This window comes from Bombina bombina, chromosome 6, assembly GCF_027579735.1.
Source record: "Bombina bombina isolate aBomBom1 chromosome 6, aBomBom1.pri, whole genome shotgun sequence".
Lineage (NCBI taxonomy): Eukaryota > Metazoa > Chordata > Amphibia > Anura > Bombinatoridae > Bombina > Bombina bombina.
Genome location: NC_069504.1, coordinates 545699032 through 545717096, shown reverse-complemented (window position 1 = coordinate 545717096; position 18065 = coordinate 545699032). Strand labels below are relative to the sequence as shown.

Genomic DNA, 18065 nt, shown 5'->3' with positions numbered 1-18065 from the left:
AAAGGTAGTTGGAAAGCCCACTGCAAGTGGGAAATAAGACACTCCCCCCTCCCCCTTCTTTTGCATATGAAAAGACCCTTTACACAAACAGTAGCAAGCTGGAGAAGGTAGCTGACAGTATTCAAATAAAACTTTGGGGCTTGGTTAGGAGTCTGAAAATCAGAGCAATGTTCTTTAATAATAAGCAAAATTATACATTTATAAAAAAAAAAAAAAAAACCTTTATGGGCTTTATAAATAGATCTACAAAATATTTATGCAAAGAAAAAATGAGTGTATAATGGCCCTTTAAACATCTCTCAAATATTATTGTAAGTAAGATGGGGAAATGGGGAGGCTCATTACGTTCCCCTAGTAAAAGATAAAAATACATTGTACAAACATCCATCATAGCTCAGTAACCAAAGACAAAATTCAATCAAAATTTGTATAGATTTATTTTATACACAATCAAAATACCCAACCGCTACATCTCAGCTTATACTGTACAACATATAAAACATTATATAATGCTATAAATCATCATCTTCGTCTTCTTCATCACTGATCACATATTTCTTTTGTTTTTTATTTGCTTTATCATCATCTTCCGCCTTCCTCTTTGCAGAAGGTTCACCGTCCTGTTGACACAAAGCAACAAAGGAAATAAAAGATTGATCTATAGAAACAAACTATAATGATATTCACAAACTAGCAAAAACAAACAGCGGATTTCTGGGCACCAGGCTGCCATGGTGATCAGTGTTTTAGTCCTATGTGCTTCCCCTATAAGGAGGTGGGCTCTTATACGACACCATTAGCTTTTAAGCACTACAAATTCGCACACACTTCTGATTTCTTAAGACAGGGTTTTAACTAATTTGGTTCCTGTGCTTGAGTTGAGCAGGCCATTGGGTTTTTATTCTGCCCCTCCCTTCTTTCAGCAAACGTTACACTTTTAAGAAATATACTTCCCAAAACAAGGAGTGCCTTTTTCCCTTCTGTTAATGGAGAAGGAAAAGTGTATTTTTTATTTAAACTCCATCATCTAAACTGCATCCCTCTCAAAAGTTTAGCTATTAGGAAGGCAATTTAAGGAGAGAAAAAAAAAAAAAAAAAAGTACGGACGGTAAAGCTGGGGAATGAGTAGTAAAGGTGTTATATATCTTTAAACAATAAAAAAAATAAAAAAATAAAGTAGTTTGTCCCTTTTATTCTTCAAACCAGTACAAACATTCTACAGCGCTGTACAGTGGATAAAATAAATAACCAAGACAGGGATAAGCAGACAGGTTTAGAGGTCCTGCACTAGTTTACATAGACTACTTTAAACCCTCTGCACCTAAACAAGACTAAAGAGATTATGCTATTGCAGCTACCAAAGGTAAAGCACATACGTCATTTGTAGAACTATTACAAAATGACAACATTTGTAGGGAGCTTGTTACTGCCTACTTGTAATTTATTAAAGACATACTACCACATGTGTCCATTAATTTTTTAGCCCTAATCTTGGTTAAAGGGAGGTGGTGACTTTTGGGATCATATACTAATGGATTTGAGGGAAGCCCTTCTTTCAGTGGGATAATACAACAGATGGATGTGTGTATTGTGCTATCTTTAATATAAGGCAGGGGTGTCAAACTGGCAGCCCGCAGGCCTCATGCAGCACTTAACCTAATTTTGTGCAGCCCACGCCACCTCCATGGAAAATATATATATTAGAAACACTTCCCCCTCTAACTCTCCTTTGTCTAATCATACCCGCTCCTACAAATCTCACTCTCACCTTCTGTCACTCTCACTGCTACTACTGCTTGCTGCTGGTGATGTCTCTCCTAACCCTGGCCCTGCAGCATTCACCACACTTTTACACTCTCGCTCCATCTCCCACTGCAAAAATTCTAGGTCACGCAATACCAACAATCTCATCTCTATTAACACACAGCGCCTATCCCCTCCTTTTCTTGTGCCCTCTAGAATGCTCGCTCCGTCTGTAACAAACTTACAACTGTTCACGACCTGTTTGTTTCCAACGCTTTAAAATTTTTAGCAATTACTGAAACCTGGCTATCTTCCTCTGACACTGCTTCCATTGCTTCTCTCACACACAGTGGTCTCCATTTTAGCCACACACCTAGGCCAGGTGAGAGACACAGTGGCGGTGTTGGCATCTTACTCTCCCCCTCCTGCTCCTATCAGAACCTATCCACATTTCCATCTCTCTCCTTTTCTTCCTTTTAAGTCCACTGCATTCGCCTTTTCTTGCCCCTCTCTCTCAGAGTGGTAGTTATCTATCGCCCCCCTGGACCAACCTCACAATTCCTTGACAACTTTTATGCCTGGCTTCCTTACTTTCTCTCTACAAATACACCTGCTCTAATCCTAGGGGACTTCATCATCCCCATTGACAACCCATCTGCCCCTGCTGCCTCTAAACTTCTATCACTCACTAACTCCTTCAGCCTCTCACAATCCACCCTATTCCCTACCCACCGCGATAGACACTCTATTGATCTGGTATTCTCCTATCTCTGCTCTCTCTCTGATGTTGCCTGTCGCCCATTTCCCATCTCAGACCACCATCTGCTTGCCTTTAATCCTAATATAGATGCTAAACCTACTTCCCCCTCTCGCCCCCGCACCAGTAGAAATCTGCACACTGTGGACCCTCCCCAACTCTCCAATCTTATTCAAATACGCCTCCCCCACACTTCGATATCCTGCCCTGACCTTGCTATAACCCACTATAACAATCTCTCCGCTGCACTTGACACTCTCGCTCCGCCCCAACCTCGCAAAGCCCCACGTAGTCAGCTCCAGCCCTGGCACTCCCAACAAACACGCCACCTACAAAAATGCTCCCGCACTGCTGAACGTGCCTGGAGAAAATCCCGCTCTGAACCTGATTTCATGCACTATAAATTAATTCTTTACTCTTACACCTCTTCCGTTCGCTTAGCTAAGCAAACCTACTTCTCTTCTCTTATATTCACTCACTCCTCAAACCCTAAAAGACTCTTCTCCATTTTCAACTCTCTCCTCTACCCACCTGCACAACCCCCCTCATCTGCATTCAGTGCTCAAGACCTTGCCGACTATTTTTTCAATAAAACACTTGCCACTCTACCAACTCCGCTCCCAGTCACCCCCTCTGCCACTCTCTGCACCCTCCTCCCAACCACTGAGAGTGAAGTGGCTTTCCTTTTGTCTTCCTCACACCTCAATACCTGCCCACTTGACCCTATTCCTTCACATCTAATTCCTCCTCTGTCTCCCACCCTCACTCCGGCTCTTACTCACATATTCAACCCATCCCTTTCTACCGGCTCATTCCCCGCCTCCTTCAAACATGCAAAGGTCACCCCCATCCTCAAAATACCCTACCTTGACCCTTACTCCCCTGCAAACTACCGCCCCATATCACTGCTCCCGCTAGCTTCAAAATTCCTTGAAAAAATAGTTTTCAATCGCCTAACCCACTACCTGTCCTCCAACTCATTGCTCGACCCCCTGCAATCTGGCTTCCGTCCCCAACACTCAACTGTGACTGCTCTCACCAAGGTTACTATCTCCTTTCTGCTAAAAACAAAGGCTACTACTCTATACTCATCTTACTTGACCTCTCTGCTGCCTTTGACACTGTTAACCATCCCCTTCTCCTACGGACTCTCAGCTCTCTTGGTCTCTGTGACACTGCCCTCTCCTGGATTCACTCTTATCTCTCTAACTTATCCTTCTTCGTCTCTTTTGCTGGTGACTCCTCCTCTCTATTGCCTCTGTCTGTTGGAGTACCTCAAGGCTCTGTCCTGGGTCCTCTACTCTTCTCTATTTACACTTCTTCACTGGGTAAACTTAACAGCTATGGCTTCAGCTATCACCTCTATGCGGACGATACCCAGATCTACCTTTCCACCCCTGCACTCTTTCCTTCTGTCAATTCTCACATCAGCGACTGCTTATCTGGCATTTCCTCCTGGATGGCCTCTCACCACCTAAAAATAAACATGGCAAAGACCGAACTACTACTTATTCCCTCCTCTAACTCTCCTCCAGTTTCTAATTTTTCTATCACTGTTGGCGGCACCATCTCCCCATCACCCCAAGTCTGCTGCCTCGGAGTCACGCTGGACTCAAATCTGTCCTTCATTCCCCACATCCAACTGCTCTCGTCATCCGGCCGCAACCACCTACGCAATATCTCCAAAATTCGTCCGTTTCTGAGTGCTGAAACTACTAAACAGCTAATCCATCCCTCGTAATTTCCCGACTTGACTACTGTAACAACTTACTAACTGGCCTGCCTCTCCCCCCTCCAATCCATCCTAAATGCATCTGTCAGGCTAATCCACCTCTCTCGACGCTCTGTTTCTGCTGCACCTCTATGTGAGTCCCTTCACTGGCTCCCCATTCACAGCAGAGTTAAATTCAAAATTCTTATCCTGACCTACAAAGCCCTCACCAACGCTGCCCCACCCTACCTGTCCTCACTCCAACAAATACACTCCTGCCCGCCCCCTAAGATCCAACAATGACTTGCTTCTTGCATCCTCTACCTTCACCTCCTCTCATGCTAGACTACAGGACTCTGGTGCGGCACCAACCCTCTGGAACGCACTTGCCCCTAACCTCTCCTCCTTTAAACGTTCCCTAAAGACCTTTCTGTTCAGGGAAGCTTATCGCCCGACTTATTAAACTAACTTCACTTAACTAACAGTTGCCCTCTATCTCCTCACTAATATAATTCTCACCTTTGCAGTCCCCACCTCCTGTTTCCCATCCTCCTACCCATCTAGATTGTAAGTTCCCACGGGAATAGGGCCCTCAATCCCCCCTGTATTTGTCTGTAAAATATTGTCTTTTATTGTATTTTTTCTCCATTACTCATGGGCAGCGCTGCGGAATCTGTTGGCACTTTACAAATAAAGAATTTAAAAAATATATATATATATATATATATATATATATATATATATATATATATATTTTTTTTTTTTTAATTCTTTCTTTATTTATAAAGCGCCAACAGATTCTGCAGCGCTGCCAATGGGTAATGAAGAAAAAATACAATAAGACAATATTTTACAGACAAATACAGGGGGGATATGTATGTATATGTACACATATACATACACACACACATACACACTTATTACTTACTGTCAGGGAAGCGCATACGTTAAAACCCTTCAGTCTTTAACGAGTAACATTGTTATTAAAAAGAAAAAGGCAAACACAGATAAGTGCATAATGATTTGACACATGCAGCACTTCTTTATGTGTTCATTACTATGGCAGCACTGATTTCACACACACCTTTTCTTTCCATAATTTTCTCTAACTAAAATCACATACTTTATATTTGATAAACATATATTTTATATGTATTTATTTTATATTATATACAACAGGTATTTATCACTATATAAACAGTGGGTCGCTATGCCGACAGCGTTGTGATCCACTATTTATAATGCAGAGGAAATGTTCTACTATGTGCATGCTAAACTATGAGTGCACCTGGAACAGGGCTGCTATAGAGAAAAATAGACTCCATGGGAGAGCAACCCGATGGAGCGTGTGTGTCACTTTCTTAAAAGCATTAGAGCACGTTTCATCAAGTCAATTAAGTTAATTAGGAGGAACACAATATTTTGAAATGTATACAGTTATAGCAAATGCCACTGCTTTGTTTAGCAGTGACAAGATATGGAGGTAGTGAGTGGCCCACGTGAGTTGCACTTGTATGGAAAATTGCCTGCGACTCAAATGAGTTTGACATCCCTGATATAAGGCACAGAAATATAGAGCTCAAATAAAGCACATAAACAATAGGACATTTTAATTTCTTCTTTGGGCGCACTTGCCAAACACACTTGAATTATTATTATTATTATACCAGCAGAAGCTGTAATGTGCTCTATGCTACTCTTCCTTAAAGGGATATGAAACATTCTTATTTCATTATTCGGATAGAGCATACAATTTTTAACAACTTTCTATCTTGCTTCTATTATCAAATTTGTTTTATTCTTTTTGCATTAATGCAGAAGCCTCAATGCACTACTAGAAGCTAACTGACCACACAATGTGAGCCAATGACAAGAGCCACCAATCAGCAGCTAGCTCCCAGCAATGCATTGGTGCTCCTGAGCTTAATTAGGTATATTTTTCCACAGGATACAAAGCAAATGAGATAATAGAAATAAATTGGAAAGTTGCTTAAAACTGCATGCTCTGTCTGAATCAAGAAAGTTTCATTTTGACTTTACTGCCCCTTTAAGGCCTGCAATCTCAAAAAGTGGCTAGACCAGGAGGGCATTTTACACTCCGCTATCTAGTATTGCTAGAGGGACCTCTGATCCACACTACTTTAAGATTCCAGTAGTTTGGTTGGAACTACGGTAAGTTATCCTCTGCACTTAAGAGGTTAAGGGGTTAAACTGAAGAAAATAAAATGAATTAATTTTTTTTAAATGTACTACAATATATACATCACAGTTTAAAAGCACCTGTTTAATGTTAGATCTGTAGACAATACAGATGCAATTTAGTCAAACAGATTCTCCCAAACTGCAATTGACCCAGATACTGAATTAAAAAAAAAGTCACTAGCCCAGACTTTGTTATTAAACAAGAGATTACAATCACTGAATATATCATATTACAAAAGCAACATGCTCAATTTCCTGAAGAGGTACAATCCATAATTAATAATGAGATCAAGGGACATGAAACTTATTTTCCTTTCATGGTTCAGACAGATCATATAATTTAAAAAAAAAAAAAAAAAAAGTGTCAAATTTACTTCTAATTATCAAATTTGCTTTATTCTTATGTTAGTCTTTGTTAAAGAGATATCTAGATAGGTAGTGTGCATGTCTGGACCGGAAATAGTGCTGCCATCTAATGTTCTTGCTTATGTATAACATTGCAAAACTGCTGCCATATAGTGCTGCTACTGAGCTTACTACTACGTAAATATAATCATTGTGTATATATAAAGGTAACTGATCAAAACTAAGTATTAAAGATTACATTTTAGTTACGTAAATATATAATATACTTTAGAGGTTACCACTGAGATAGAGTATAATTAATATTGTAACCTAGATTATATCTAACACGTTGGATTACACCGCTGAGATAATATTTATGGTAATATTCTAACAGATATAATAGTATCTGCACTTCCTGCTTTTCATCAAAGGATAACAAGAAAAAGATGAAAATTTGATAATAGAAGTAAATTGGAAAATTGTTTGAAACTATGTTCTATCTGAATCATGAAAGAAAAACAAAATGTATGCTTACCTGATAAATGTATTTCTTTCTTGAACAGTCCAGGGTCTACGGATCATCTCTAATTACTATTGAGAATATCACTCCTGGCCAGCAGGAGGATGCAAAGAGCACCACAGCAAAGCTGTTACATATTACCTCCCTTCCCTCCAACACCAGTCATTCGACCGAAGGAAAAAAAGAGAAAGGAAGTAACACAAGGTGCAGAGGTGCCTGAGGTTCATAACACAAAAACTGTCTAAATAAAAACAGGACAGGCCGTGGACTCACCGTGTCAAGAAAGAAATAAATTGATCAGGTAAGCATAAATTTTGTTTTCTTTCTAATGACACTGAGTCAACAGATCATCTCTAATTACTATTGGGAATCAATACCCAAGCTAGAGGACACAGATAAGGGAGGGACAAGACAGGGAACCTAAACGGAAGGCATCACAGCTCGCAGAACCTTTCTCCCAATAGAAGCCTCAGCCGAGGCAAAAGTATCAAATTTATAGAATTTTGAAAAAGTGTGTAGAGAGGACCAAGTTGCAGCCTTGCAAATCTGTTCCACAGAAGCTTAATTTTTAAATGCCCAGGAAGAGGAAACAGCCCTCGTGGAAAGAGCCATGATTCTCTCAGGAGGCTGCTGTCCAGCAGTTTCATAGGCCAAACAAAGTATACTCTTCAGCCACAAAGAAAGAAGTAGCCGTAGCTTTCTGACCCTTGCGTTTCTCTCGAAAAAACAACAAAGTAGAAGACTGGCGAAAATCTTTAGTCGCCTGTAAATAGTATTTCAACATACGCACCACATCTAGGTTGTGCAACAGACGCTCCTTAGGAGAAGAAGCGTTAGGACACAAAGAAGGAACAACGATTTCTTGATTAATGTTCCTATCTGAAACCACTTTAGGGAGGAAACCTAACTTAGTATGTAGAACTACCTTATCCGAATGAAAAATAAGGGGATTCACACTGCAACGCCAAAAGTTCTGAGACTCTACGAGCAGAAGAAATTGCAACAAGAAACAAAACTTTCCAAGATAACATGTTAATATCTAAAGAATGCATAGGCTCAAACGGAGCCTGCTGAAGAACGTTAAGAACCAGGTTAAGACTCCAGGGAAGAATAACAGATTTGAACACAGGCCTGATTCTGACCAAGGCCTGACAGAAGGATTGTACATCTGGCATGTCCGCCAGACACTTATGCAACAATATAGATAAGGCAGAAATCTGACCCTTTAAGGTACTAGCAGATAATCCCTTTTCCAGACCCTCCTGGAGAAAAGACCAAATCCTAGGAATCCAAACTCTACTCCAAGAGTGGCCTCTGGATTTACACCAATACAGATATTTACGCCATATCTTATAGTAAATCTTTCTGGTAACAGGCTTACAAGCCTGAATCATGGTCTCAATGACTGACTCAGAAAAACCACGCTTAGATAAAATGAAGCGTTCAATCTCCAAGCAGTAAGTTTCAGAGAAAAGAGATTTGGGTGAAGGAAGGGTCCATGAAGTAGAAGGTCCTTCCTCAGTGGAAGAATCCAAGGTGGGAGAGAAGACATCTTCACCAGGTCTGCATACCAGATCCTGCAAGGCCACGCTGGTGCAATAAGGATCACCGACGCCCTCTCCTGTTTGATTCGAGCAATGATCCGAGGAAGGAGAGCGAACGGAGGAAACAGGTATGCTAGACTGAAATACCAAGGAACCGCCAGAGCATCAGTACAGCCTGAGGATCCCTTGACCTCGACCCGTACCTCGGGAGCTTGGCATTCTGTCGAGATGGCATGAGATCCAGCTCCGGCTGTCCCCATTTGAGAATCAAGCTGGAAAACACCTCCAGATGGAGTTCCCACTCCCCCCCCGGGTGAAAGGTCTGTCTGCTCAGGAAATCAGCTTCCCAATTGTCCACTCCTGGAATGTGGATCGCAGACAGACAACAGTTGTGGGCAGGGCCGCCATCAGGGGGTGACAGGGGTGACTCCTGTCAGGGGCCCCATGAGGCAAGAACTAAAAAAAAAAAAAAAATTGTTTTTAACATTTTGGCAGCCACCAATGGGTACTACAGCAGAGTGTTAATTTAGCATGGGAGATGTTACTACAAGGTGTAAAGTATTAGCATTTGAGAGGATTTCTGAGTGTGCACTAAACCACTATGCACAGTGTGAGACAGACTTGGCACTTTGTTTGTACAGTGTGTGCGTACCACAGCTAATGGTTCCACCTAGACCATATAGAGTACAGCATTTTCAAAATCCATAAGTACAGCTGACAGATAGGAACATTTGTACACTATATTTGAAGTGGTGCTCTTGGTTGGGGAAAATGGGGAAAAAAATCATACAAACATATGTCAACCTTTTAAAAGTACTTTTCTTCATCTAGCCATCTACCCAGATCATTAATGTACAATTTTGAATTAACAGAATTATTTTTGTTTGCACATTTACAAATATGATTATTTAAAAAGTGATCTCTTAATTTCTGCAATTTTTTTTATCTTGCATGTCACACAACGTTGATTTAGGGAATGCAATGTGCATAAATGTTTCCTCCTGTGAGTGTTTCTGTGGGTGTCTGCGTTTATGTCTGTGCTTTGGTTTGTGTCTCTATGAGTGTGTATGTATTTTTTTTTCTGTGGGTCTCTCTGTGAGGGTGTGTGTATGTCTTTGTGCATTTTCTGTGGATGTCAGTGAGGGTGTGTGCATGCATAAGTCTTTGAGCTTTTTCTATGGGTGTCTCTGTGAGGGTGTGTGTATGTTTGTCTTTGTGTATTTTCTCTGGATGCCTCTGTGAGGGTGGGTGTGTATGTCTGTTTTCTGTACATATCTCTGTGAGGGTGGGTGTTTTCTGTGGGCGTCTCTGTGAGGGTGTGTGAATGTATGTCTTTATGTGGTTGTGTCTCTGTGTATGTATGTCTTTGTGTGTTTTCTGTGGGTGTCTGTGTGTGTGTGTGTATATGTCTTTGTGTGTTTGAGTGTGTGTGTGTGTGTCCGTGTCCTTTGTCTGTTCCTTTTTAGGACATTTTGACCTTACTACTGATTATTCCCATCTTTCTACAGACTTTGGTTAATTCCGGAAAGGTCTCAGTCTCAATCTACCATTTAACCTTTAAATTATTGTTTAGGCAGTTCAGGGCCCTTCCTTTCAGCCACTGCATGCTGTTGTCATCATTTAGTTGGCATCTTCCTTTACAAAAAGATAATCAGTTCTCCATATTTTGTTTTCTAAATCTCTTTTTTTTTTTACAAAACTGTAGTTTACCTCATTACTTGTCAGGTCAATGTAAACAAGTGCTGAGTGTCTGTTTGGGTGTCTGTGTCTGAGTGTGTTTCTTTGCGTGTCTGCTAGAGAGTCTATATGTGAATCCTTATGTGTGAGTGTGTGTGTTTCAGTGTAAGAGTGTGTCTGTGTGTTTGTATGTTACTACCTTTACAACATTTCCAAGTTTAAATAGACACTTAAGAATAAAGTGCATATACATTTTATTCACTTGGTCAAAAATTGCACATGTCAAAGGAGGGGGGGGGCCCTGATCAATGGTTAAGTCAGGGGCCCCAACATTTCTAGTGGCAGTCCTGGTTGTGGGTCTCCGCCCACTGGATAATCCTGGATACCTCTGTCATAGCCAAGGAACTCCGAGTTCCCCCCTGATGGTTGATGTAAGCCACCAAAGTTATGTTGTCCGACTGGAACCTGATAAACCGGGCTGAAGCCAACTGAGGCCAGTCCAGAAGAGCATTGAAGATTGCTCTCAGCTCTAGAATGTTTATGGGAAGAACTGACTCCTCCCGAGTCCATATCCCCTGAGCCTTTAGCGAGCCCCAGACTGCTCCCAATACCAACAGGCTGGCATCCGTGGTCACAATCACCCAGGAAGGTCTGCGGAATAGCCACAACTGCGTCAGAAACATTACTCACTGATTCCTTAGATTTCCTCTTGCGCTTTCCCTGCAGCATGGGAAAGGCAGACAGTGCATCAGTTACCGCAGAAGATATGTGGGTAGCAATGTCTTGCAATGTAACTCCAACCAGAATGTGAGAGAAAGCGTAGGGCACTGCATGTGTAGACAATAAAGTTTGGGACACTTGAGGAGAAAGCTGCGGCATATCTTGAACAGGAGACCCCTGAACAGCATCCGCCTTAGCTAATGACGGCTCAGATTCAGAAAGTATATCCCTGTAATGTAATGTTCTTTCAATACATGAGGGACAAAAAGGGATTGGGGGTTCCACAGAGTCAAAACACAAGCCACATGTAACGTTTTGCAGGGCCTCTTGATCCATCTTTACTCAATGTGTAAACAAAAACTCAACAGGTTTATTTAGGTTTGAAAAATAATTACACCAAAAAAACGTTACTGTCACTTTAAATTTTAAAAGTAAAAAGAATTTTCCTTTATTCTTTAACTACCGCAAAAAAAATAGCAGTTTACTATAAACCTCAGACAGCCTCCTCACCTCAGCACTCCTTGCTGAGGTGCCTTCCTGTCTTCCTGTGAACCAGAATAACTAACTACGATCCGGACTCAAGATCTAGCTGTTCAAAAACGGCTACGATATAACACCTTCTTTAAGCAGAGACGCAGCAACAATCTCCGGATTGGAACTAACCAGAAGTGCTCCGGAAAGGCGCGTAACACTAAATTGCCGCCTCTGAAACCCGTCCTTCCTATTCGTGGGCGTTCCTAACTAGCAAAGAAGCAGGCCGCCATTGTTATTAGAGCCGTTGCACACAGTGAAAGAAAAAAAAAAACATAATTTATGTAAGAACTTACCTGATAAATTCATTTCTTTCATATTAGCAAGAGTCCATGAGCTAGTGACGTATGGGATATATATTCCTACCAGGAGGGGCAAAGTTTCCCAAACCTCAAAATGCCTATAAATACACCCCTCACCACACCCACAAATCAGTTTAACGAATAGCCAAGAAGTGGGGTGATAAGAAAAAAGTGCGAAAGCATAAAAAACAAGGAATTGGAATAATTGTGCTTTATACAAAAAAATCATAACCACCACAAAAAAGGGTGGGCCTCATGGACTCTTGCTAATATGAAAGAAATGAATTTATCAGGTAAGTTCTTACATAAATTATGTTTTCTTTCATGTAATTAGCAAGAGTCCATGAGCTAGTGACGTATGGGATAATGACTACCCAAGATGTGGATCTTCCACGCAAGAGTCACTAGAGAGGGAGGGATAAAATAAAGACAGCCAATTCCGCTGAAAAATAATCCACACCCAAAATAAAGTTTAAATCTTATAATGAAGAAAACTGAAATTATAAGCAGAAGAATCAAACTGAAACAGCTGCCTGAAGTATTTTTTCTACCAAAAACTGCTTCAGAAGAAGAATACACATCAAAATGGTAGAATTTAGTAAAAGTATGCAAAGAAGACCAAGTTGCCGCTTTGCAAATCTGATCAATCGAAGCTTCATTCCTAAACGCCCAGGAAGTAGAAACTGACCTAGTAGAATGAGCTGTAATCCTTTGAGGCGGAGATTTACCCGACTCGACATAAGCATGATGAATTAAAGATTTCAACCAAAATGCCAAAGAAATGGCAGAAGCCTTCTGACCTTTCCTAGAACCGGAAAAGATAACAAATAGACTAGAAGTCTTTCGGAAATTCTTAGTAGCTTCAACATAATATTTCAAAGCTCTAACAACATCCAAAGAATGCAGTGATCTCTCCTTAGAATTCTTAGGATTAGGACATAATGAAGGAACCACAATTTCTCTACTAATGTTGTTAGAATTCACAACCTTAGGTAAAAATTTAAAAGAAGTTCGCAACACCGCCTTATCCTGATGAAAAATCAGAAAAGGAGACTCACAAGAAAAGAGCAGATAATTCAGAAACTCTTCTAGCAGAAGAGATGGCCAAAAGAAACAAAACTTTCCAAGAAAGTAATTTAATGTCCAGTGAATGCATAGGTTCAAACGGAGGAGCTTGAAGAGCCCCCAGAACCAAATTCAAACTCCAAGGAGGAGAAAATGACTTAACAGGTTTTATACGAACCAAAGCTTGTATAAAACAATGAATATCAGGAAGAATAGCAATCCTTCTGTGAAAAAGAACAGAAAGAGCAGAGATTTGTCCTTTCAAGGAACTTGCAGACAAACCTTTATCCAAACCATCCTGAAGAAACTGTAAAACTCTCGGAATTCTAAAAGAATGCCAGGAAAAATGATGAAAGAGACACCAAGAAATGTAATTCTTCCAGACTCGATAATATATCATCCTAGATACAGATCTACGAGCCTGTAACATAGTATTAAACACAGAGTCAGAGAAACCTCTTTGACTAAGAATCAAGCGTTCAATCTCCATACCTTTAAATTTAAGGATTTGAGATCCTGATGGTAAAAAAGGACCTTATGACAGAAGGTCTGGTCTTAACGGAAGAGTCCACGGTTGACAAGAAGCCATGCGGACAAGATCCGCATACCAAAACCTGTGAGGCCATGCTGGAGCCACCAGCAGAAAAAAGGAGCATTCCTTCAGAATCTTGGAGATTACCCTCGGAAGAAGAACTAGAGGTGGAAAAATATAGGCAGGATGATACTTCCAAGGAAGTGACAATGTATCCACTGCTTCCGCCTGAGGATCCCTGGATCTGGACAGATACCTGGGTAGTTTCTTGTGTAGATGAGAAGCCATCAGAACTATTTCTGGAAGTCCCCACATTTGAACAATCTGAAGAAACACCTCTGGGTGAAGAGACCACTCGCCCGGATGTAACGTTTGGCGACTGAGATAATCCGCTTCCCAATTGTCTATACCTCGGATATGAACCGCAGAGATTAGACAGGAGCTGGATTCCGCCCATACCAGTATTCGAGATACTTCTTTCATAGCCAGAGGACTGTGAGTCCCTCCTTGATGATTGATATATGCCACAGTTGTGACATTGTCTGTCTGAAAACAAATGAACGATTCTCTCTTTAGAAAAGGCCATGACTGAAGAGCTCCGAAAATTGCACGGAGTTCCAAAATAATGATTGGTAATCTCACCTCCTGAGATTTCCCAAACCCCTTGTGCTGTCAGAAACCCCCATACAGCTCCCCAACCTGTCAGACTTGCATCTGTTGAGATCACAGTCCAGGTTGGAAGAAAAAAAGAAGTCCCCTGAACTAAACGATGGTGGTCTGTACCATGTCAGAGGGTGTCGAACAATCGGTTTTAAAGATATTAAATGAGATATCTTTGTATAATCCCGGCACCACTAGTTCAGCATACAGAGCTGAAGAGGTTGCATGTGAAAATGAGCAAAGGGGAACACGTCCAATGCAGCAGTCATAAGAACCTAGAATTTCCATGCATAAGGCTACCGAAGGGAATGATTGAGACTGAAGGTTTCGATAAGCTGAAACCAATTTCAGACGTCTCTAATCCAACAGAAACAGAGTCATGGACACTGAATCTATCCGGAAATCTAAAAAAGGTTACTCTTGTCTGAGGAATCAACAAACTTTTTAGTTAATTGATCCTCCAACCATGTTCTTGAAGAAACAACACTCATAAAAAGCTGGAAAGGATCTTTCCATTGAAAATGAGCAAAGGGAATTGAATCCAATGCTGTTAAAACTTCTATGCATATATAGCAACTGAAGGAAATAATAGAGACTAAAGGTACCGACAGACGGAACCCAATACAAATTGTCCCTTGTCTGATAGAGACAAAGATAGTGACATAAACCATCTGGAAACCTAAAAAAAGGTGACCCTTGCGTGAGGAATCAAGAGCTTTTGAAAAAAAAGATCCTCTAACTATGTCCTGAAAAGCAAGTGAAACATATGAGATTCCGCATCCACAGGAAAAAATCTGAATGAAAACAGAAAAATGAAGAATATGCATTTATTGTATCTAATGAAAACAAATAATGCTATCAATGACCATAAAAAGGCAGAATAGTTTGAATAAAACTCCAAAACCCAGTTCCTAGAAAAAGAACTGGAAGAAATACCCCAGAAGAATTCCAGGTCTGAGCAGCGCTTGAACCCCATGGGTACCCAGCCATGCTTCAACAGTATCCAAAATATATAGTACAGAAACACACTGAAAGAAAGTGTTAGCCTTACTGGAATAAAATCAAAGAAATTTGGACAGAATAGAACCAAATACATTTCAAAGAAGTCTTAACCTGCCCCTTACCAGCCAAGCTGGAATACGGCACGTACATCGCAAAAATAGGGAGCTGATTTCGAACACCAATTATAAACATGTTACTTGGGAAAAAACTCAGGAATTCGTTCCTTAATAAGAACAACCAAACTAGTATAAGCTTAAAGTTTAGTCTTAGAACTCAATCTTGAAGCCCATAGTAACAGTTAAGGATTGAATCCAATTATAATTGATTATCTTAGAACAAAAGAAATATGGATTTTCTTTTTTGTTTTTTTAAAAATCACAAAATTCTTCTAGCTAAAATAGCTAAAAACATAGACTAACCCTCATTTGCGAATATATTCAATAAAATGAAGACACAAATGAAATAGTTAGCATGATAGTCCAGTTTAAAGGACCAGTCAAAACAGAGGACTTGCAAAATGCAAAACAACAAGACAAATGCAACAGCACCTAGTCTAGTAAATGTTGTCCCTTTAACAATGCTAAAATAAATCATAATCTGATACTTGATCTTAAAGTAAACAGAAAAAATGAAGCAATTGCAATATCACAGGACCAAGAAAAGTACCTGAAACTAAATAATTTTCCATAAATAAGATATAACTATATAAAGGAAAATAAATACTATTTTGCTATAAAAACAATAGCATAATTAGTAGGAGTAGAGATAGCTCCAATAAATTGGAGAACCATCCAAATTAAATTTAACTGCTGACAAAGAATATAGTTTAAAAATAAAAGAAAATTCTCAGCCTATTCCATTCCCTAGTATGGGGAATTGGAAAGAAAACCTCTGAAATCACAGAAGAATAAAAAGGCAGAAATAGTGTCAGCTAGTTTTAAAGAACTAGTTACCTTAATATCCAAAATAATCAACACCTCTTCAACAAAGAACAAATGTACTTTAATAATAAAAAATTTATATAAAAAAGTAGATTTGTTAGTGTTAATATCTGATGAAGAGAATTTCTGAAAGAGAAAAAAACATCATCAGAGAAGGATAAATCAGTATGTTGTTGGTCATTTGAAACTTCAATAATTAAAAAAGAAGTGAAAAAGACCTAAAAATTGTATTAGAAGTCAGACAAAGCCTTAATCAGAAAAAATATTTCTTATAAATCTTCTAAACATTTCTTGTACTTAAGAATGGAAATGTATAAAACATAAATACTAATGGAATCTGCATGTAAAAGTATATCATAATAACTTAATACAAACCATAGCTAAAGATAAACATTTATCACATTTAAAATAAATGAACTTAGCTTTGGTAGAACTGAAACTCAGTTAAGCATTTTTCCAGAAGTGGCTTCTGACTCAGGGACAATCGGAGACATCTTGCAATATGTAATAGAAAAAACAACATATAAAGCAAAATTGATCAAATTCCTTAAATGACAGTTTCAGGAATGGGAAAAAATGCCAGTGAACAAGCTTCTAGCAACCAGAGCAATAAATAATGAGACTTAAATAATGTGGAGACAATAGTGACGCCCATATTTTTTAGCGCCAAAAAAGACGCCCACATTATTTGGCGCCTAAATGCTTTGGCGCCAAAAATGACGCCACATCCGGAACGCCGACACTTTTGACGCAAAAAAACGTCAAAAAAATGACTCAACTTCCGGCGACACGTATGACGCCGGAAACAGAAAAAAAATTTTGCACCAAAAAAGTCCGCGCCAAGAATGACGCAATAAAATTAAGCATTTTCAGCCCCCGCAAGCCTAATAGCCCACAGGGAAAAAGTCAAATTTTAAGGTAAGAAAAAAATTGATTAATTCATATGCATTATCCCAAATATGAAACTGACTGTCTGAAATAAGGAACGTTGAACATCCTGAGTCAAGGCAAATAAATATTTGAACACATATATTTAGAACTTTATATAAAAGTGCCCAACCATAGTTTAGAGTGTCACAGAAAATAAGACTTACTTACCCCAGGACACTCATCTACAAGTAGTAGAAAGCCAAACCAGTACTGAAACGAGAATCAGTAGAGGTAATGGTATATATAAGAGTATATCGTCGATCTGAAAAGGGAGGTAAGAGATGAATCTCTACGACCGATAACAGAGAACCTATGAAATAGACCCCGTAGAAGGAGATCATTGAATTCAAATAGGCAATACTCTCCTCACATCCCTCTGACATTCACTGCACGCTGAGAGGAAAGCCGGGCTCCAACCTGCTGCGGAGCGCATATCAACGTAGAATCTAGCACAAACTTACTTCACCACCTCCATAGGAGGTAAAGTTTGTAAAACTGAATTGTGGGTGTGGTGAGGGGTGTATTTATAGGCATTTTGAGGTTTGGGAAACTTTGCCCCTCCTGGTAGGAATGTATATCCCATACGTCACTAGCTCATGGACTCTTGCTAATTACATGAAAGAAAAAAAACATACTCACAAAGTCTGGAATGAAACCGGAACATTCACCAAATCTGAGCCTCCAGAGCCATTGCACACAGTAAACCTTAACAGCTTTGCTGTGGTGCTCTTTGCCTCCTCATATATTCCCAATAGTAATTAGAGATGATCCGTGGACTCACCGTGTCATTAGAAATAAAATGTTGGGTTTTATTTCTCTTTAACACACAATATAAAATATGCTTAAAGCTATAAGTGCAAAAGAAAAAGAAAAACACAACATG

At 39.8% G+C, this 18065-nt stretch overlaps 1 protein-coding gene across 1 annotated transcript in view; it reads right to left on the bottom strand.

The window, feature by feature from the left end:
• Positions 1 to 413: 413 nt before the first annotated feature.
• LEO1 (LEO1 homolog, Paf1/RNA polymerase II complex component) overlaps positions 414 to 18065 on the bottom strand; it is a 74718-nt gene continuing 57066 nt past the window's right edge. The window contains exon 12 of the mRNA XM_053717478.1: positions 414 to 620. Within this exon, the coding sequence (XP_053573453.1) occupies positions 513 to 620 (108 nt within the window). The 3' untranslated portion in view covers positions 414 to 512. The remainder of the gene's footprint in view (positions 621 to 18065) is intronic.